The 21,479-nt window shown below is 44.1% G+C and overlaps 3 protein-coding genes across 9 annotated transcripts; 1 reads left to right on the plus strand and 2 right to left on the minus strand.

Annotated features, from left to right (window-relative positions):
- Positions 1–70: 70 nt before the first annotated feature.
- On the minus strand, positions 71–6,576 carry Ars2 (arsenic resistance protein 2). Of its 5 annotated transcripts, none has more exons than XM_034320812.2 (16): positions 6,449–6,576; positions 5,889–6,033; positions 5,499–5,780; positions 5,083–5,277; positions 3,943–4,009; positions 3,627–3,874; positions 3,394–3,560; positions 3,185–3,316; positions 2,878–3,119; positions 2,680–2,820; positions 2,382–2,609; positions 2,118–2,288; positions 1,795–2,057; positions 1,353–1,628; positions 1,163–1,285; positions 71–373 (listed from the first exon to the last, which is right to left on the minus strand). In XM_034320812.2, exons 2-16 carry the CDS (start codon positions 6,008–6,010, stop codon positions 295–297), a joined length of 2,736 nt encoding a protein of 911 aa, XP_034176703.1. In that variant the 5' UTR covers positions 6,011–6,033; positions 6,449–6,576; the 3' UTR covers positions 71–294. The 5 variants fall into 5 exon arrangements, with proteins under 5 accessions (XP_034176703.1, XP_034176705.1, XP_034176702.1 ...); XM_034320814.2 differs by having other exon boundaries at positions 5,499–5,765; positions 6,410–6,564; XM_034320811.2 differs by having other exon boundaries at positions 6,410–6,564.
- Positions 6,577–11,067: 4,491 nt separating this feature from the next.
- Positions 11,068–17,716, plus strand: LOC117602235 (uncharacterized). Its single transcript, XM_034319971.2, has 7 exons — positions 11,068–11,381; positions 11,451–11,492; positions 11,577–12,344; positions 12,442–15,402; positions 15,471–16,031; positions 16,532–16,651; positions 16,733–17,716. The coding sequence occupies exons 1-7, from the start codon at positions 11,276–11,278 to the stop codon at positions 16,783–16,785; spliced, it is 4,611 nt and encodes a 1,536-aa protein (XP_034175862.2). The 5' UTR covers positions 11,068–11,275; the 3' UTR covers positions 16,786–17,716.
- LOC117602238 (uncharacterized) lies at positions 17,662–20,539 on the minus strand. Of its 3 annotated transcripts, none has more exons than XM_076691740.1 (5): positions 20,321–20,539; positions 19,654–19,983; positions 19,260–19,589; positions 18,166–19,159; positions 17,662–18,092 (listed from the first exon to the last, which is right to left on the minus strand). In XM_076691740.1, exons 1-5 carry the CDS (start codon positions 20,382–20,384, stop codon positions 17,945–17,947), a joined length of 1,866 nt encoding a protein of 621 aa, XP_076547855.1. In that variant the 5' UTR covers positions 20,385–20,539; the 3' UTR covers positions 17,662–17,944. The 3 variants fall into 3 exon arrangements, with proteins under 3 accessions (XP_076547855.1, XP_076547854.1, XP_034175871.2); XM_076691739.1 differs by having other exon boundaries at positions 18,166–19,165; positions 20,321–20,531; XM_034319980.2 differs by having other exon boundaries at positions 18,166–19,183; positions 20,321–20,515.
- Between the last annotated feature and the right edge of the window lie 940 nt (positions 20,540–21,479).

Genomic DNA, 21,479 nt, shown 5'->3' on the forward strand with positions numbered 1-21,479 from the left:
TTATACACACACGTACAAGAAGATTACGTATACGTAGCTATATTTTTGTATACAATTAATGATTCCTCGATGTTTTGTATAAAGTATTTTTCTTTTTTTTTTTCTCTTTTAAATGTATGCGACGTCAGAATTTCATCGCCGCTGAGTTTCTACCTAGTCTATTTTTACCTAAACGAAATGTTTCTCCTTTGAATAAAATATATACAAATTATATGATACGCACACGTTTCGGGGTATTGTTTTCAGAGCAGCGTCCTTCGAATCGTCGAAACGTTCATTCGTAACGAAGCAGTTTTATAGGAATTCGTCCGGTTCTCTCGGCGCGTCGAGATCGCGATAATGAATGACTGGTCGAAAGTCTCCACCACCGCCGCTGTAACGTTTAATAACAGTTAGAAACGTTTTTCTATTTTTAATTATGTTACATGCAATAAGTTAAGAGCGCGATATACGACCAACTGGACATAGGATACGAACGGAGAACATGGGATATGAAATAAAGGCACATGTATAATTATAGTAACAAATAATTTTATTTGTTATATATTTCTTCTCTTGTAAGATTACAGTGTCTGTCTCTGTTCTGTTTTCCGTTTCTTTAACAAAAAAAAGAGGACGGTATGAACAGTCTCTTTTTCTTTTCTTTTATATATGTATATATATTTTTCTTTTTAATTAAAATACACGTTACTTTATTCCCGTATCCTTTTTATGTACATAAATTGTAAACTTAATTCCGTACTAAATAGGAAAGAAATGTGCTGATTTTGTAACACGATAGATGCTAGTGTGTTACATAATCCAGACATAAATCTGTTAGCACATGTATCCAATATTGCATTATTTTTTCTCGAAATTTCTTACAAAACAATTTGAGCAGTGTACCCGATAAAACTTAGAACATGTCCATGTCTAGCTGGTCCAAATCATTATAACTAACAATAGGCCTCGAAGTTGAATCCGGTGCAGCCCTGTAAAACAGCGTGTATCGCCATGTTCAATACGACCAAATCAAATTTCGATACTGACTCTGACAGACGGTGTGTGTAAAGGGATCGTTTACTCGAAAATCGAGACAGTTTTAAAACGCATTTTACTCTGGTACAGATTCAACAATGGCACTTAATTCGTCCGAGAGATAATTACAAACAAGATGTCTCACCGTCCTCTATTGAATCCACCGCGGGTAGGACGCGGCATTCCAAATCCTCCACCGAATCCCGCACTGTAACTGGATCCGTAACCTCCTCTACTCACGTTGTAACCTCCTCCGTATCCTCCAAATCTGTGCAATTCAATCATTTAATTTAGAATTCAATAGTGCATTACGCCAATTACGCGTACACACTTACGTGCTACATCCGTAGGGGGTAAAACCCTCGCGTGTAGTTTCCCTCGGGGGTGCTTTGTTCCCCGGATGCTCTGGAAGCTGAGGTCTCTTTGGATCTCTCAAATAATTGTTGAAATATTCCGCTTCCGCCTTCACCTCCGCCACCTTTTCCGCGTGTTTGTTGAATATGTGCTTCCGGATGAAATCTGGTCCTTTGAATTTCTTCCCGCTAAGCGGGCATAGCCACTTGTCCTTCGACAATTCCTGAGTGTTCGCTTGTACGAATTTTTCAACCTCACTGATCGCAGAGTTAAGGATAAATCATGTACGATAACAATGGGATCACAAAATCTATTATTTAACCATAGGGGGACGGGGGGAAGGGGGAGCCAAAAAATCGATTTTTTTTTGGACATAGTAGAATAATTTCTTCGTAGAACAGCTGTTACATATAAAAAGGATACGCTTCAGCATTTTTGGCGCCCAGTTTATCGTACTCCTCTTGAGATAAAGTGGCAACAGGTTGCAAGAATGCAGCCATTTTGTTCTCAAAATTGCGACAATATTCCGATAATTCTGTGCTGGATACTTTGGCTGTCGGAGGCGAACCTCTGACGTGCATTATTCCACATCTGTTCGGCATTTCGTCTTCGTTAGGATACTCGCAATGATTGTAGTAATCGACCGAATGAACTATTCGTAAATAAAGAATCAATCTATCCAAAACCTAAATGAGAAGACAAGTTTTAAGAATCTAGTCGAATCTTTGTTATCCTGTAAGACGCACCTTGATTAAGGTCGGGTCTCTTTCGATCGGTCCATCCCCGTCGCCTCCCAATTGTCCCTCTTCTTGATCACCGGACATTCCTAATAATTCTTCTTCTTCCGCTGATGCCTCTTCTATCAGATAATCGGTGATATTCTTCAGTACAGGATTTTTCGATGACAATCCAAACGCCTGTGAAAATATAAATAAAAACATTTCCATGAAAATTATCTGCATTAATCAGCTACGAATTAAAACTCATGCAACTTGTTCAACTTCCTATACATTTTGCATGCTTTTATTTTCTTTATTGTCATCTTCTTGCTTCGCTGCATTATCGTCCTTCTTCTCGTCGCTCCATAGACCGACCCTGTTGTCCAAATTGTGAACAATTTTGGCACTTAATTTGATGTCGTGTCTGACTATCTGTTTATGGGACGTCAAACCATTCACCGTACGGATGCGTCGTGACAGATCTCGATTCACTATAGCACCAAGCTCACAGTCCCTCAACTATGCAAAGTATATATCAATTAAAAATACTTATTTTTCTCTTTTACTATGATAAAGGGTGTAAACTTACTCGAATATTATTCAAGCTCCAACATATCTCTTTTATGTTTACTTGTCTTTCAAAAGACACCCATCCTCTTCTAAACCATCTCCTCTCTGGTTGAGGATCCGCTATGGCAACTCGTAAGAATCCAGGGAAGCGTTTGCACATCTAATAAATTAACTTGTTTAATTATGCAAAAGAAAACTTATTTAGTAAATAACTAACCGCTTCGACTTCTGCCTTTGTGATTGTTGGAGCTAAATTGCGAAGGAAGATGCTACTGGTTTTGTGCAACGCTCTAGGTTCTTTCTCTTTATCTTCACTGGCTAGATCGATTACAGCTTCCGGTTCCATCGTGGACTTCTTAGCCTCTGACGTTTCCTTATCGGGTTTAGCTTCGCGGTCGTCTTCTTTGCCATCCTGCGCGTCCATGTTTTCGTTATTCGTGTCTGTCTTTTCGGTCACAGCTGGAGAACAAACGATTAGATTATAAATAGCAATTCTACGCGATGATTGTATCATTCGAACTTACAAGTTTCTGCTTTAGGCGTGTCAGCTTTGTTGCTGTCGCTACCTGAGGAACTACTGCTACTACTACTACTGCTGCTGCTACTGTTGCTATCGGTTCGTTTCCTTTTCTTAGCGTTGATTTCCTCTAGTTTAGCTGTTTTTCATCATAATAAAATTTAGAATCACGATCAAATACAAGTTATTTAATTTTCAACAAAAGTAGACGTATACCTATGCCGTCCATACCATCCTCCTTCTTTGTTTCTTCTACATTCTCTTCTGATTTCTCGGCCTCTTCTATCGAAGTTTCCTCCTTTTCCAAACTCTTCTCATTATCTACAGTCTGACCGTTTTTCGTTTTCTCTACCGGTGAAGTTTCCTCTGTCTTACTTACATCGCTGTAAAGTTAAGTTAAATTAATATCACTTCTTGGACAGTTTTCTTCCATTAATTTATCATCGTACCTGTTCTCCACTTTTTTATCGCTTCCAATTTTGTTCTTTATATCTTCTTTATCCTTATTCGTATCCTTCGATATAAGAGGATTCGTTGGTTTTACCTCTAACACCTGCAAATCTTCTTCAGTTCCACCTTCCAATTTAATAACCACAGCATCTAACAGATGTAACAAGGCATCAGCTTGGTCGGCGTCGACGGAAACTTTGTCTATTTCTTCCACTTCAAGCATTTCCAAGAAAACTTCGACCCGTTTCTATGGAATAAAATGATACATTGACAAAAACAATAAGTTGAAATCAATTAGAAATCAGGAAATTGTACCTTAAGCGCTGACACTTGTTCGTCCTTTCTCTTTACCGACTCTTCAGGATGATATTTTATTTTGAACCTAATAATCGACAAAGAAAGGTTTACATCAATATCGAGGTTAAAATAATTCTTCATCAGTTAACGCAAACGAACAATATCCTACTGATGTGTGTTTGAAAAAAGTTGTATGAAAGTTCAAATAACTTCTCAATATAATGTTATATTGAGAATATATCCTCTTGAAATCGTTCATAATTACATGTATAATTGAGGTAAAATCGTATGTTTGAAAAAATCTGTCGCGTTAGGCGTTGGATCGAATACAAAGTTATTACGTTTCCCATCCGTATCTAGAGCGAATCATTCCTCGTGAATAAGCATTACTTCTATCCTTTTTCTCGAGACGATTATAAAGAAGTTATCATTTCGTACTGTCAACATTGTCAGTTACAGAATGAAGTCTCACCTGTATTCTGATACTTTTACTCGTATTCAGTTTTCTCGTCGACACAGAGGTCTATCATGATAATAGCGTATTTTCTCAAATGATAGAAATAATTAAACGGGTTTAGAACGCGGCCTACCACGAGCATGTTTGGGCTTTGCGCGCCCAGCTCGCATTTCTATTTAACTACCTAATAGACACCTCGATTCTTCTGTGATGCGCGATACGCGGTATACATAAAATATCGTACGAAAAAATAAACGAGCGAGGTGACCTGTGCCCAAGGCATAAGACGTGGCTGGCTGTACGCTGTAGGGATAGACAGAGCTGGTCATATTGCTTGCAATTACCGATAAAACTGTGTCTGCAATTTAGCAAAAATTATAAAACTACTACACCCTCGCGTCTTTCTGTCCAAAGTACGTACGCACCTACGCGCATACGTGTCTGGACAGAGACAATGGTAGTTTAATTAGGATTTATCAATTACTTTCTACAGTGAATACAATTTTCAATGCTACTTTCTTTGGGGGAAAAAAAAAAAACACTGACTAAAAATTCAGCATTCGGATACGTAGAAAAAAAAAGATGAACATTAAACCACTGTAGAAATTAATTATTCTTATGTCCACAATAAAAGTATGACAGCTCTATGACAAACTGCGAACAATATAAATAGATTAGAAGAAGAAAAAAATGAAATATACCATTCCTCATCCTTGTGCGCAACGAAGAATTCGTTCAACTGTTGTCTCCTGAATTCCAATTTATATTCATTATACCGCTTAATTGCTTCCTCGTCCGTAATCGTATCCTCCTGTGTTCCAAGGAACGCTTTAAACGACATCATTGGAGGTTGAGTTTCAACATTGGAATTGCTGAAGTTACCGGCAACCTCTCGACTGCGTAAAGTATAAAAAAAGAAAGAGATTATAATTAATTAAACGACGGAAAATGTGTAAGCGCTACCTCAGACGAGCCAACAATCTTGGAGTAAATCGACTCCTCTTTTGCATAGTTACAGTACAACCTCTTTTTTTCATGACAATCCTGTTCATAAATCAAGAACAAATTCACAAGAAAAAAAGAACATCTCTACAAAAATGACATAAGAAACACAAACCTGCTACTGTTACCATGGTTTCCATAATGATGATTACTATGGTGTGGAGGTGGATAGTGATCGGGACCCCAAGAGGTTGCACCGCCTGCTCCACCCCCATAATAATCGTGCCCATATCTTGGTCGATCATCCCAATCAGCTCTTATTCTTTTCATAGGAGGTGCCATTTCTTGAGATCTAGCAGGGCTGTATCTGTCCCTTCCTCCACCCCCTCCACCACGGTATTCTCTGTAATCTGGACGTTGCCTGGGTCGACTGGACCATTCTCTGGAATAATTGGTACTGTTAAAATTATAAGAATCTGCTTATACCATAGTAGTTCTTACTGGTACCATAATATATTCCTTATCTGTCAACGAATACTTAAGTACTTGTAAGCCTGATAGTTACCTATCAACCCAATCATCTCTTCTTCGGTCATCTCTGCGGCCCTCTCTAGAATAGGATTCTGTTCTTTCTCCTCTGAATTTGTCTCTTCTTTTTCTATCGTATTCGTCATCGGAGTCGGCCATAATGTAAGAACTTAATGCTTATTCTGAAATACGTGCGATACAAAGACTATCAGTTCTAAACAAATACTGTTAGCGATCTTTGGAGTTGCTCTACGTCGACTAGGGGTTAGGTATACAATTAAAACGTTTATCTCTTAAATGGTAATTCGCAAGTATTTTCAATCGTACTTAACTTGTGCTACAGTTTCTTTAAATTGTGTAACGACAAAATTTGGTACCAAACTACGTTTTATTGTTAATTATTCAAACGAAATATTCGAATAACGCGGGAATGCTACTTTTAGAATAAGCAAACGAGCCACTTTTCCTTAATTTAGCCAAGTAAAATAATCTGGCGGCAATAATGTACGCGTAAAGTAGTTAGTTGAAATGATGTTGAAAACAATAAACGAAACTTACCTACTTAAAGTACACCGTTGAACGAAATTAAAACCTTACCATAGAAGTTTTTCCTCTCATCAGGCTCTCCAAACTCTTGAGAATTTGATGCGGATTTTAGTTCATCCCTCTGTCCACTTGAAACATTAATGTCGCTCTTATACACGCCAGTGACTACAGAGGCAAAAGACTGGACATGCCTTTGATTTCAAGGGGTTACAATTAGTATGCACTGAGCGCCATTGGGGTCCTTAATACCCCAGATGCCATAATGTCGGTATGCAGAGCATCACAGGTGCTTCGGGGTCCCTAATACCCCGATGCCCACAATGTCGGTATGCTGAATTTCACAGGTGCTTAAGGGTCCGTGACACCCCGGATGCTATAATGTCGGTATGTAGAGTATCACAGGTGGTTCGGGGTCCTTGATAACCCGGATGCCATAATGTCGGTATGCAAAGTAATACAGGTGCGTTGGGGTCCCAGACACCCCGGCGGATTCGTATTGGTATTCACTGAGCGCAACCACTAGTAGGGGTTCCTAACACCGCGCATGCCATAATGTCGGTAGTAGAGTATCACAGGTGCTTGGGGTCTCTAATACCCCAAATACCATAATGTTGGTATGCAGAGTATCACAGGTGCTTCGGGGTCTCGTACACCCCGAATGGGATAATGTCAGCATACAGAGAGAGTCAACGGTGCTTCGGGGTCCCAGACACCCCAGACATCGAATCAGGTCGTACCCATCACTATCCGGAACAATGGAGTTTCACGATTTGTTCATTTTTCGTTCTTATATTTCGCTAGATCCGGTCAAACCCATCACTATTCCGAACAAGTTAGTTTCACGATTTGTTCGTTTTTCGTTCTTATATTTCGCTAGATCCGGTCAAACCCATCACTATTCCGAACAAGTGAGTTTCACGATTTGTTCATTTTTCGTTCTTATATTTCGCTAGATCCGGTCAAACCCATCACTATTCCGAACAAGTTAGTTTCACGATTTGTTCGTTTTTCGTTCTTATATTTCGCTAGATCCGGTCAAACCCATCACTATTCCGAACAAGTGAGTTTCACGATTTGTTCGTTTTTAGGTCTTATATTTCGCTAGTTGCTTGGGGTCCCTGACACCCCTGTGGCATAATATTGGTATGCAGTGTAACCGGTACCTCGGGGTCTCAGGTACCCCGAATGCCATATAGTGTCGGTAAGCAATGAGTGTCGTTGGTGCTTTGGGGTCCCTGACACCCCGGATGCTAAAATGTCGGTATGCAAACAGTATCACAGGTGCTGCGGGGTTCCTGATACCCCAGGAAGATATGTCGGTATGCAGAGATATTCACTTGAGCTTCGGGGTCCCTGGCACCCCGGATGCTATATTATTGGTATGCAGAGATATTCACTGGAGCTTCGGGGTCCCTGGCACCCCGGATGCTATATTATTGGTATGCAGAGATATTCTCTGGAGCTTCGGGGTCCCTGGCACCCCGGATGCTATATTATTGGTATGCAAAGATAGTCACCTGTGTTTAGGGGTCCTTAATACCCCAATATGATATCAGGTCTGTACGAAGAGGGCACAACCAGTATAATTTTTTCCCGGAGTTTATTTAATTTACTTTATTTATTTTTTTTTGCTTATTAAATAAGCTCATCGAACGGGAATAACATTTATGATTATATCCCTCTGCCGGGTCTCAGCCGGGGACCCGATTTATTTTACTTTTTCGAGTTATTTATACAATTTTACCCCTCATTATAGGCCAACGCCATCTCAGTATCACTTACATCCCTGCATTCCTTTCAACCCAGCGTTCCTTATATTCCTGCAATCCTTAAATACCCTTTTTTTTTTTTTTTTTTTTTTAACGTGGTGGAAATCTTCAGAAAGACACCTTCAGCCCCCCTGGGGAGGGACCGGAGATAGTGTGGGATTTGTACCCACTAAAACCACCACGGTGGCCTGCACTAGAGCGGAAGGGAGGGTCCTTTGACCCTCCACCATGTGCCAAACTCCGCCGACATCAAGGGCCACGCCCGATGCCGGCACTCCTCGGGCCGCGTGCAGTGGAGACCGGGGCCCCAGCCCCGGAATTCCTTTACATCCCTCGTTCCGTTACACCTCTGCATCCCTTACATCCCTACACTCCTTTCATCCCTACACTCTTTTCATCCCTACATTCCTCACATCACTTCATCCCCTTCATCCCCTACATCCCTACATTCTTTTCATCACTACATTGCTTTCATCCCTACATTCTTTTCATCCGTACACTCTTTTCATCCCTACATTCCTCACATCACTTCATCCCCTACATCCCCTACATCCCTACATTCTTTTCATCACTACATTGCTTTCATCCCTACATTCTTTTCATCCCTACATTCCTCACATCACTTCATCCCCTACATCCCCTACATCCCTACATTCTTTTCATCACTACATTGCTTTCATCCCTACATTCTTTTCATCCCTACATTCCTCACATCACTTCATCCCCTACATCCCCTACATCCCTACATTCTTTTCATCACTACATTGCTTTCATCCTTACATTCTTTTCATCCCTACACTCCATTCATCCCTACATTCCTCACATCACTTCATCCCCTACATCCCTACATTCTTTTCATCACTACATTGCTTTCATCCCTACATTCTTTTCATCCCTACACTCCTTTCATCCCTACACTCTTTTCATCCCTACATTCCTCACATCACTTCATCCTCTGCATCCCCTACATCTCTACATTCTTTTTATCCCTACATTCTTTACATCTCTGCATCCCTTATAATAAATATATTATAAAGACTGCTTCGAGTGAAGGTAAGTAAAGGTAAGTAAAGGTAAGTAAAAGTAAGTTGGAATTTCGCGAAAATTTCAAAAAACAGCGCCTCCTAGCGGCCAAAATTAGAACTAAAATTTCGACGTCGAATCAGCGCCATCTGGTTTTGAAAAAAGGAACTAAATCAAGCAGCGATTTTGGCCCTCTAGCGGCAAAAATGTGAACTAAAATTTCGACGTCGAATCAGCGCCCTCTGGTTTTGAAAAAAGGAACTAAATCAAGCAGCGGTTTTGGCCCTCTAGCGGCAAAAATGTGAACTAAAATCTCGATGTCGAGTCAGCGCCCTCTGGTGGCGAAAAGGGGAACTAAAGTTGTATAAAATCGCAGGCCTTATAGCCGCAAAAAATGCTGGAATGTATGGAATGCAGGAATATGAGTGATACAAGGATGTAAAGAATACAGGCATATACGGGATACAAGGATGTAAAGGATACAGGCATATACGGGATGCAGGGATGTAAGGGATGTTGGGATATAAAGAAGGCAGGAATGTGAGGAATGCAGAGATGTAAGGGATGTAGAGATGTGAGGAATGTAGGGATGAAAAGAATGTAGGGATGTAAGGAATAAAGAGATATAAGGAATGTCGGGATGTAAGGAATAAAGAGATGTAAGGAATGTAGGGATATAAGGGATGAAGCGATGTAAGGAATGTAGGGATGAAAGGAATGTAGGGATGAAAAGAATGTAGGGCTGAAGAGAATGTAGGGATGAAAAGAATGTAGGGCTGAAGAGTATGTAGGGATAAAAAGAATGTAGGGATGGAAAGAATGTATGGATGAAGAGAATGTAGGGATGAGAAGAATGTAGGGATGAGAAGAATGTAGGTATGAAAAGAATGTAGGGCTGAAGAGAATGTAGGGATGAAAAGAATGAAGGGATGCAAGTTTAGGAAGCAATAATTAATTATTTGTATATCCGACATTCGAATCGAGCTCATTATTCACTTTACTAATTAATTAACGAACCTACTCGCTTTAGATATTAACTGTTTGCTGAGAAAATTTTGTTCTTTCTCCAATACAAAAGTGTCTCTTGTCTATTTTTTTATCGTAACACAAAGGATTTTAATATACTTTTTCAATGTCTGTTTCTAATATATATAAATACGCATTCTGAGACAGCAAGAATGCTACATTGCCGATTAAGTACAAAAATTTCTAGGATTTAATGTTCACGGATTTTCCCAATATCCCGATAGAATCTCGTACGCAGGATATCGACGTTTGAAGGATCGTCGTTAACACCGCATCGATCTATAAATAATTCTGCGATCATGCAATTCAATTACACAATTATTCTCCGTTTACTTCGTTGCGATTCATAGAAATGCATAGAATTATTCACGCATTAAATTACAATGAAAAGTATTATTTATTGTTTCAATGGTTGACATGTTCACAGACATGGAAACTTTATCTAGAAATTTCGACAAGAAACACTGTCTCTTGATCGCGGAACTAAATCACCATTCCCAACATTCTTCGTTTTTTCTTAGCTCAATGTTGATTTTTAACTTAAAGAGTTATTCACAGTATTATAAATCACGTATGTTTTTCAACTCTTACAACTTTTGACATTCCGCCACGAAGCAGCTTCTCGGAGTGGCTATAATAAAATTAAATCAATAGGTTTGACAAACGTACACAGGATCAAGTTGCATCATTGCTGGAGAGGAATGCGAACGTAATATAATGTTGTGCACGTCGTCATAAATTCGAAGGAAGCGAGGCTAGGCTACCCTCCGATTTGCATAATCCTCCTTCCTTCTTGTTAAGCGAAACGTGAGGGGAATGGTGCATCTCGTGGAAACTCCTAAAGTTGGATGACGTAGTCGCCAGAAAGCCGGCCGGCTGACTGAAACCAGTCGTTTGTCTGCAAAGAAAGAGCTGAACAATTATTACTCATTGCCACCCACATCGTGGTAGCAGCGGCGTGAATCTTCGCGGTCGGGGATGATGCTGGCGTAGTGTACGATCCTTTCACTGCCGGGGGTATCCTTATATATAGAAGTATTCGATCAAAGCACGCGTTGCAATGCTTCGAGGCTCGTGTCGAACGACTGAGGACTCGATCATGGCGATTAGTCATCTCGAAAGGATCGGTATTGTCTTTTTCATCGCCACGATCATCTCTGGATCAGGTAACCGAAATAAATCCTGTTCCCTTTTTTTTCCCGTTATCCTATAAAAGTTTAATTTTATGTTTGCAGGAGTAAAAGGTACGAACAATGGGATCGGCGGCTTAGCGTACGGTACGTATCGTAATTGGAAGCATACTTGAATTGAAATTGATAAATTCTTTATCGGGATGGTTTTTATTAAAATTCTTTGTCTAGGTGGCGCTTTCGCGTCCGCGAATGCTTATGCGAGCGCATCTGCCGGCACATCCGCGCTCGGTGGCATTCTTCCGGGTGTGGACGCTGGCCACGAGGGACACAAAGGAATTCGGAGCTACAACAGTGGATCCGCTGATAATCAGCCTGGTAACGGAGGCAAAGGCTGCCAGAAATGTAAGTGGGAAGACGACGATTATTGGGAAAAGGAGGAAGAGGAAACGGAACCGGAGGAAAGGAACGAAGACGAGTGCGATGACGGAGACGATGGCCAGTACAGAGATAAGTACAGCCACGGGCATGGAAGTAAAACTGGTTCCCCTGCAGGGATACAGAAAGTTGGGATTGTTACTCCTGGTGGTCAGGTGCCATCTACGGCCGCTGGCAGCTCTGCAAGTAGCGTGAGTAACGTAGGAAGTGGAACACCGTTTGGGTCACCAGTCAAACATGGATATCCTGGAAGTGGAAGTCCAACGGGAGGTTCTCCATGGAACAAGGCGTCCCCGGCCCCGGGTGTTGGTACTCAGGGACCATCAAGTTGGAACTCTGGCGTTGGAGCAACTCCCAAACCTAGTTGGAATCAGGGACAAAGCGGTTCGAAGCCTGGACCATTTGGAACTGCTCCACAAACTGGCAGTACCTGGAACACAGGCCCTGGAGGTGCGGCCCAACCGGGTGCACCTGGTCAGCCCGGTGGAAGTTGGAATAATAAACCAGAAACAGGTTCTGGATGCTCCAACAGTCAGCAACCTGGCTCGAGCTGTGCCCAAGGTCTGATATAACTTTAATAACCACTTTGGACGGTTGAACGAGCATAGCGAATGGTAATAGTGTATTATAAATAATTGTAAATCGATTTTCGATAAAGGTTCAAGCGGTGCTGGTCCTTTGAAACAAGTTCCCATCTCATTCGGCCCTGGAGGCAATACTGGGAACGTTCAGAAACAAGAATTTCCTAATTATTCCGCCGGAGGATACGGTCCGCAGGGATCTCCAACAGGATGTTCTGGTCCGTACAGCAATTGCGGAGGTGCTTCTCAACAAGGACAATATCCTAGCAGTGGATCGTCTCAAAGTAGTCCATCTGGACCATCGTATGGTCCAGCAAGTGGACCCGGACAATATCCAAGCAGTGGTTCACCTCAAGGTAGTCCATCTAAACCATCGTATGGGCCAGCAAGTGGACCAGGACAATATCCAAGCAGTGGATCACCTCTAGGTAGTCCATCTAAACCATCGTACGGGCCAGCAAGTGGACCAGGACAATATCCGAGTAGTGGTTCACCTCAAGGTAGTCCATCTAAACCATCGTATGGACCAGCAAGTGGACCAGGACAATATCCGAGTAGTGGTTCACCTCAAGGTAGTCCATCTAAACCGTCGTATGGGCCAGCAAGTGGACCAGGACAATATCCAAGCAGTGGATCACCTCTAGGTAGTCCATCTAAACCATCTTACGGGCCAGCAAGTGGACCAGGACAATATCCAAGCAGTGGATCACCTCTAGGTAGTCCATCTAAACCATCGTACGGGCCAGCAAGTGGACCAGGACAATATCCGAGTAGTGGTTCACCTCTAGGTAGTCCATCTAAACCATTGTACGGGCCAGCAAGTGGACCAGGACAATATCCGAGTAGTGGTTCACCTCAAGGTAGTCCATCTAAACCATCGTATGGACCACCAAGTGGACCAGGACAATATCCAAGTAGTGGATCACCTCAAGGAAACCCACATGGACCTTCATACGGACCAACAAGTGGACAAGGATATCCTGGAAGTAGCCCAAGTAATACTGGTCATGGACCAAACACAGGTGTGCCTAATGGAACACCTGGAAGCCCACGATATCCAGGAAGTCCTCAAAGCCCTAATAGCATTGGAAGTGGGACTGCTTCGAGCACAGCTTTCGCTGGAACAAACACAGAAACATCAAGCTATCCAAGTGGAAGCACCTCTTATGAGGCTCCAAAGAAACCCACTTATTCTGGCGTTAAGGGGAGTTCTTCGAGGCCTGAAACTACGCCAAATGCATACGGAAACAAACCTAATTCTGGAAGTGGATCATTTCCGTCAACGGGTAAGCCAGCATTTGGTTCTGGAAATGCACATCCATCCACAAGTACGCCAACAGGTGTAGGCTCCAAACCTGGACGTCCTACTGCCAACGGAGAGAGTAATATATTTTATATAAATGTTAATCCTGCTCCGGGTAGTCCGGTCGGAGTGAAACGTCCTAAAGGTACAGGAACAACGAAGCCTGCTTATCAACCTGCACCTTATGGAGGTACTGGCACAACAAAATCCCCGTATTCCAGCGGTCCTCGTGGAACCTCTCCAGGCTCACCAGGAATAAACAACTATCCGTCGAACCAAGTTCCATTAGGCACACAACCAACAGGTGGCACAGCAGGTGGCTGTGCAGATGGCAGTCAAAATTGTGGTAGCAGTCCTTATGGGAGTTCTGGACCAACGAAGCCTACTTACCAACCTGCACCATATGGAGGTACTGGCACAACAAAATCCCCGTATTCCAGTGGTCCTCACGGAGCCCCTCCAGGCTCACCAGGAATAAACAACTACCCATCGAACCAAGTTCCATCAGGAACGCAACCTACAGGTGGCTGTGCAAGTGGCAGTCAAAATTGTGGTAGCAGTCCTTATGGGAGTTCTGGACCAACGAAGCCTACTTACCAACCTGCACCATATGGAGGTACTGGCACAACAAAATCCCCGTATTCCAGCGGTCCTCACGGAGCCTCTCCAGGCTCACCAGGAATAAACAACTACCCGTCGAACCAAGTTCCATCAGGAGCGCAACCTACAGGTGGCTGTGCAAGTGGCAGTCAAAATTGTGGTAGCAGTCCTTATGGGAGTTCTGGACCAACGAAGCCTACTTACCAACCTGCACCATATGGAGGTACTGGCACAACAAAATCCCCGTATTCCAGCGGTCCTCACGGAGCCTCTCCAGGCTCACCAGGAATAAACAACTACCCGTCGAACCAAGTTCTATCAGGAACGCAACCTACAGGTGGCTGTGCAAGTGGCAGTCAAAATTGTGGTAGCAGTCCTTATGGGAGTTCTGGACCAACGAAGCCTACTTACCAACCTGCACCATATGGAGGTACTGGCACAACAAAATCCCCGTATTCCAGCGGTCCTCACGGAGCCTCTCCAGGCTCACCAGGAATAAACAACTACCCGTCGAACCAAGTTCCATCAGGAACGCAACCTACAGGTGGCTGTACAAGTGGCAGTCAAAATTGTGGTAGCAGTCCTTATGGGAGTTCTGGACCAACGAAGCCTACTTACCAACCTGCACCATATGGAGGTACTGGCACAACAAAATCCCCGTATTCCAGCGGTCCTCACGGAGCCCCTCCAGGCTCACCAGGAATAAACAACTACCCATCGAACCAAGTTCCATCAGGAGCGCAACCTACTGGTGGCACAGGTGGCTGTGGAGGTGGCAATCAAAACTGCGGCGGCGGAGGTGGATGTAATCAAAATGGATCTCCGGATCACAAACCTTGTGACCAACAAGGTGCTCCTGTTGGCATTGACAAAATTTCTGGACCAGTAGGTTTCGGTGCATCCCCGAATGATTACTCACAGAGTTCTCAGCCAGTATTTCCTGGAGGAAGCGTTCCACCCTCTGGAGGCGGTGGACCTAGCTGCTTGCAAGGAGCCAATAACTGTGCACCTGGTTCCGGAGGACCATCGTACGTCGATAAGATTCAAAACGAGAATAAAGGTCCTGGAGGTGTTCCAGATGGATCGTATCAATGGAATCCCTTCCTAAGCGGAAAAGTCCCGAGTCTCGAACACAGTAAATATCAGATAGAAACTAAATTCCCTTTTTGTGAAATCCACGTATCAGAACTTAAAATGTTTTAGGTGGTCCGTTTGCAACAACTACCAATAAGCCTATTGGCCAGGGAAATCCGTTCCTGACGGGCACGGCGCTAGCTGGAACCTGGAGTTCGGGAACAGCTCCTACTGGCACCGGAAACGCTGCTCCTTCGGCAGGAAGTCCCTCGAAACCTATCGGAAAAGACAATCCTTTCTTCACCGGTTTGGGAATCTCGCGAGGCGATATCCCAATTACCGACACAGATCACTCGCTGCCTGGAGGAGCAGGCAGTCAAGGAGGCGACAAGAGTGGTGGAAATCCATTTTTCAATGGTCAAACTGCACCGCAAGGCTCTGGATCCTACCATCCTTATCCTGGCACGGGCTCGAATTCTGGATCAGTCGGCGTTGGAGGTGTCAAGAGCCCGTCTGGAATAAATCGTGGCTTGGGAAGCGGTGGAGGCGTCGGAGTTGGCTCCGGAGACTTTGGAAAATTGTCTGGGCAAGGTGGAGCCGATCACGCAGGATCGTTCGGTGGCGCGTTTAGCGGCGCTCTGGCTTCCAGCTATGCCAATTCGAACTCCGGCTCGACATCCGGCCCTGCAGGTATGAATGACTGATGTAGAAATTGAAATAATAAAGGATAGTCGTTACGCGAATTCCGATTCCTCGATGCGTAACGGAAAACAAGATGCGTCGGATCGCGAAAGGTCAAAGGACAGGCATCTTAGATCGAGATTAATGTAATTGAATGAATGTAAAGTGGCGTGTGATGGGAAAATGCGTCAAGGTCCGCTGTCGAACACGGCCAAAGAATCATCGAGTACGACCGGTTGATTGATGAAGCCTCCCTCACAATTAAACATAAATCAGAACCACTGCTTGTTAATTAATGAGAATCTTTGATCACGTCGGATAGCTTCCGCTCTCTTAACGTACACAACGTTGCGTAATTCAACGTTATAAACGTAACATTGTTATCGTATGTAACGTAACCTTTTGTATCTCGATTACGACGTTTCAATTATCTCTATAACTTTTAATTAAGCAATGGACTGCTATCGAGTACTTACATTTTTTATTTCTCAAGGTTTTCTCTGTTTCAGAACCCAGTTTCGGGCAAGGGAATAGCAGAAATTGGGGCTCCAGCGGTGCAGGAAGTCAAGCTGGTACCGGTTCCTGGGCCTCCAGCGGCGCATCCGCTTACGCGAGCAGCAGTGCCAACAGTAAATTCCAATAAACTTTCCTTTTATCGTTTTTATTAACAGTCCATAAGTATGTTTCTAAAAGAGCGAACATCGTTTCAGGCTGGGCAGGCGCAGGTGCAAGTGCAGGTGCAGGTGCAGCTGTGAAAGGATAATTAATGAAATTAAAGGACACTATCGAAAATGGAAGAAGGGGACGTTTACAACTAACTGGAATTAAATTATATTTTACACAATTTGTTTAAACGAGCTACGTTAAATTGTACGTTTAATCATAATTTATTTTACTTACTCATCGTTTTTAATCCCGTGCAGAATAAATTATTGTATTTTTCATGGATAGGATCCTGTTTAGCTCGACAGTTAATGATTCTTCGAATTGATTGCGGTATAATTATATACCGATCGTTATCGATAGTCAATAAATAATGATAGAGCCCATCAGGTGGTTGAATTTATAGACGAATGTGAGTTATTGCTATAGGAAAATAAAAGAATATAAACAAAGAGATCCTTTTCTTTGGAATTTTTTTAAAGTAATATAATCTTATTTTTTTGTTAATTGATTGAACGATAAAAGAACGTGTTCCAAATAGAAATGGATATATTTAGAGGTCTATTTCAAGCCTGTAAGCATCAATTATTTGTAATTTCAGAAATGATTAGGATGCCAACAGTTACCGATCCGTTCTACATGTGTAAACTCCTGAATTATTCATAATAGCATTGAACGAAGCGCGAATCTGTGGTTAAATATATCGATGGTGTGGTAAGCAACGAGCTCGGAAGACGATTTTATCAGTCCTCGAATCACATAAATATGCAACACATTAATATTGCTAATAACACGTTCTAAATTACCTCTACCTTGAGAATCTCCGCTCGTGTATGTTCTTTAAAAAAAAAAGATTACAATTAAATAACGTTGTATCGAGAAAACGGTGGGATTGCATAACTCTCGTTCTGTCAATTTTATCCTTAATAATAACTGAACAGCATGTATCGGACGTAAGTATAAAGTTTAACGGATGTAAGGATTAATTGTTTATTCGAGTTGTACAATTTACAAAGAACGCGCAGCTGCGCTTTTAAAGCGGATGTTAGCATCGTCCTAGATTCGCTTGCGAACGTTAAGCATAATGATAGCACGCGTTTAGGTGATACACGATACGAAAATTAATTCGTAGATATTATTTCGAGACTTAAAAAATGTACGAATCACAGTAGAAATTACAATTGATCACGGATGCGATCTTGCTCGACTTCGAGGGAAGTCATCGATCGTGAATCGATCTGGTTTTCTTCAGAGATGATTTACGGCACTTTGCCCGCTGACACTTTGTACGTTCCTTTTCCAGATGAATCGAGGTTCGCTGAGCTGCTACTGTAGACACCCTTCGCCTTGTCCACGGAACCGCCCTCGTTGGCGCCCTCGTTGATATCGCCCATCCGGTTCAGCAGACTAATCAAAATGTAATCAGTAAATTAATTCCCTTATTCGCATTCGTTTTATTAATATAAATAATTGAACCTACGGGACTCCATGGCCGTCTAAACCGTCGTATCCTCCGAAGCCCCCGTGGCCTCCAAGACCGCCGGCGTTTGCGTTCGCATTCGCGTTCGCCGAGGCGCTCGCACCTGCAAGTGCATTCGCATGTGCACTTGCGCTTGCGCTTGCAAAGGCGTTCGCATTCGCGTTCGCGTTCGCACTGGCACTCGAACCTGCGTAACCGCCTTTGCTACCGCCGAGGCCGCCACCACCAGCACCAGAACCGCCATATCCGCCACCACCAGCACCAGAACCGCCATATCCGCCGCCTCCTGCGCCAGCTCCGCCGTATCCGCCGCTTCCGGCACCAGATCCGCCATACCCGCCGCTTCCGGCACCCGATCCGCCATATCCGCCGCTTCCGGCACCAGATCCGCCATATCCGCCGCTACCAGTACCACCACTGCCATAGCCGCCGCTACCAGCGCCAGCACCACCGTAGCCACTGCTACCGGCGCCTCCATGACCACCGCCATAGCCCCCAGCACTGCCTCCTGCTCCGGCACCACCAAAGCCTCCGGCACCAGCACCTCCATGTCCACCACCTCCGGCACCACCACCTCCACGTCCACCGCCTCCGCCTCCGCCTCCAGCACTACCATAGCCACCGCTACCAGCGCCAGCGCTACCATACCCCCCGCTACCAGCGCCAGAACCACCATAGCCTCCGGCACCAGCACCTCCATGTCCACCAGCTCCGGCACCACCACCTCCACGTCCGCCGCCTCCGCCTCCAGCACCACCATAGCCACCGCTACCAGCGCCGGCACTACCATAGCCCCCGCTACCAGCACCTCCATGACCATAGCCCCCAGCGCCGCCTCCGGCGCCTGCACCACCTCCAGCGCCAGCGCCACCTCCAGCGCCAGCACCACCCCCAGCGCCTGCACCACCGTATCCATAACTTCCAGTCTTTACTACACCACCAGATCCTGATCCTGATCCTAATCCTGATCCTGATCCTAATCCTGATCCTGATCCTAATCCTGATCCTGATCCTGCTCCTAATCAGCAGAAAACATATGAAAATTGTACGTAGGTAAGAATGATGGGTTCTGATAAAGTTTATACAATATTTACCTCCGTAGCCACCACTTCCAGCGCCAGCGCCAGAACCACCATAACCACCGCTACCAGCACCAGTCCCGCCGTATCCTCCGGCACCAGAACCACCACCTTTTCCACCAGCGCTGCCGTATCCTCCTCCAGCACCGGATCCACCATAGCCTCCGGATCCGGCGCCACCGAATCCTCCGGCACCAGAACCACCACCTTTTCCACCACCGCTGCCGTATCCACCTCCAGCACCGGATCCGGCGCCACCTCCTCCTCCGGCACCTCCGCAATTTCCGGAGCTACATCCACCACCTTTGCCACTAGCACCTCCGTGTCCTCCTCCAGCCCCGGAACCTGTACAATTCATTCTTTTAAACCTGCTCTCAGGTATGGGTATTAAAATTATTTGAATACTCACCACACAGTCCGGTGCTGCAACCAGATCCACCGCCTCCTAATCCTCCACCGCCTCCTAATCCTCCACCAAGTCCGCCTCCTAATCCTCCACCAAGTCCGCCTCCTTTGCCTAATCCACCGCCGGATCCGAAACCACCACCGCCTCCATAACCACCGCCGCCGCCGCTGCCGCCGCCGCCGCCGCCGCCGCCACCACCGCCACCACCGAATCCTCCACCAAATCCACCTCCGAATCCTCCGCCTAAACCACCACCGCCACTGAGGGCTTTGCCCAGATCTAGATCAAATCCATGCGGACTACGTTTCGTCCTTGGTATTCTTATTTCTTCATCTAAATGAAAAACATACCGCGTGAATTACGTAATCTTAATTTGGGGATTGGAAAACACGACGAGAATATAACTCGGGGTACATAATAGCGTCACTTGTATTCGCGTCGCGCGGTGTGCAAATTTGACTATGTTAACGATGGCACTATTCTTGCTAACTCAAATAACCGAACATGGTAACGAGTGTCTAAAAGGAAAACAGTTAGCGTTAAATTATAACTTTATAGTTTGGAATATTCAAAATTGCCACTAATATAACTATCACAATTACGACGGTACAATTACTCTTATATCTAACAGAAACGATTCGAGTGGTTTAGTAATATTAAAAAACGGTACCTTGCGCCTGAACGCAGACAATGGCCAGCAGGGCGAAAAGCCCGACCGTTCGATATCTCAGCATGATGTCGGGATTGATTCTTCTATTCCGATTGTTCGTCGGACGCTCATCTTTATATCGTCCCTCCCACTCTAATTTCCCGCGGCTTCCTGTAAACCGTCCTCGCTTCTTCGAACAGAGATCCGAGCGTGAAACGGCACTCAACGAGGGCAAAAAAACAGCCGCTGGCCAAGGCTAAGGTAAAATCGACGACTTATGCTTTTAATCTAAAGAGGATACTTCCTCTCCCTCCTCTAACTGATCAACGTCGTTGAACTTGAACATCCACGATCACGTGAAACGCTCGCATTCATTAACATTTTCGATGGAACCGTTTACAAAATAAAGTCCAAAACAAGATCCTTTCGGTGATTGATATAGAAGGAAAAGATTTTCAATCGGTATCCTGGATATCTATGTCACGTCCGTCTGTCATATCTGTCAGACGTGGAATCCTTGAGCCTGCATAACGAGGATCTTCATACTTTCTCGCGTATCCTTCGATGCATCTTTTTTTTTTTTTTGTTCATATATTCATTCATCCAGTGATTAGTACACTAAGCGATAAAAATAAAAGTAAAACATAGTTATCGAAAGGATGGTACGCCGCGGGGGATCTCCCAGATTGTGATAGAAAAAAATTCGACGGATAAGAATCTGTAAAATCAGCCGATTCGCGAATTACGTCATTGGAAATTTCGTGTACACGTTTCTTTTCTCTCTTTTCTTTGGATAGACGCCTCGCCGTCCGTCACTTAGCACGGTGCGAAACGTTTTCGAGGATGAACGAGGTGGGTACCGTTGGGTACCATCAATGTTCCCCTTTGGAATCGGGTATCAATTAGAATTCCTTCTGATCGATTTAACGAACGATACCCGACGATAATCGGACAAAAGTTTCGCTCGTATGACGGTAATGCCGATAACCTTTCGCATTGCGTTTTAGACATTGACCCAAATCGCATAACATTCCATCGATTACGTCCGAACACGATTATACAATTCTTTCCGCGTCTTCGATATCGCTAACGAGATTGTTTGTTTTCTTAGAAACGGTGCATCGCTTTCACGATTACCAAAAGATCATCGTTGATCCGGCATCGTTTTAAATATAAACGT

Source organism: Osmia lignaria, chromosome 13, assembly GCF_051020975.1.
Source record: "Osmia lignaria lignaria isolate PbOS001 chromosome 13, iyOsmLign1, whole genome shotgun sequence".
NCBI lineage: Eukaryota > Metazoa > Arthropoda > Insecta > Hymenoptera > Megachilidae > Osmia > Osmia lignaria.

What these genes read in the sequence shown, in the direction of transcription:
- Ars2 (XM_034320812.2), bottom strand. Translation starts at nt 6,010, where the DNA reads ATGGCCGACTCCGATGACGAATACGATAGAAAAAGAAGAGACAAATTC. An exon ending in GATAAAAAAGTGGAGAACAG is followed by an intron (nt 3,561 to 3,626) that starts GTACGATGATAA and finishes TTAACTTTACAG; the next exon opens with CGATGTAAGTAAGACAGAGG. An exon ending in CAAAGGCAGAAGTCGAAGCG is followed by an intron (nt 2,821 to 2,877) that starts GTTAGTTATTTA and finishes TTAATTTATTAG; the next exon opens with ATGTGCAAACGCTTCCCTGG.
- LOC117602235 (XM_034319971.2), top strand. Translation starts at nt 11,276, where the DNA reads ATGCTTCGAGGCTCGTGTCGAACGACTGAGGACTCGATCATGGCGATT. An exon ending in CACGATCATCTCTGGATCAG is followed by an intron (nt 11,382 to 11,450) that starts GTAACCGAAATA and finishes TTATGTTTGCAG; the next exon opens with GAGTAAAAGGTACGAACAAT. An exon ending in GATCGGCGGCTTAGCGTACG is followed by an intron (nt 11,493 to 11,576) that starts GTACGTATCGTA and finishes TTCTTTGTCTAG; the next exon opens with GTGGCGCTTTCGCGTCCGCG.
- LOC117602238 (XM_034319980.2), bottom strand. Translation starts at nt 20,384, where the DNA reads ATGCTGAGATATCGAACGGTCGGGCTTTTCGCCCTGCTGGCCATTGTC. An exon ending in TGTCTGCGTTCAGGCGCAAG is followed by an intron (nt 19,984 to 20,320) that starts GTACCGTTTTTT and finishes TTTTTCATTTAG; the next exon opens with ATGAAGAAATAAGAATACCA. An exon ending in TTGCAGCACCGGACTGTGTG is followed by an intron (nt 19,590 to 19,653) that starts GTGAGTATTCAA and finishes TGAATTGTACAG; the next exon opens with GTTCCGGGGCTGGAGGAGGA.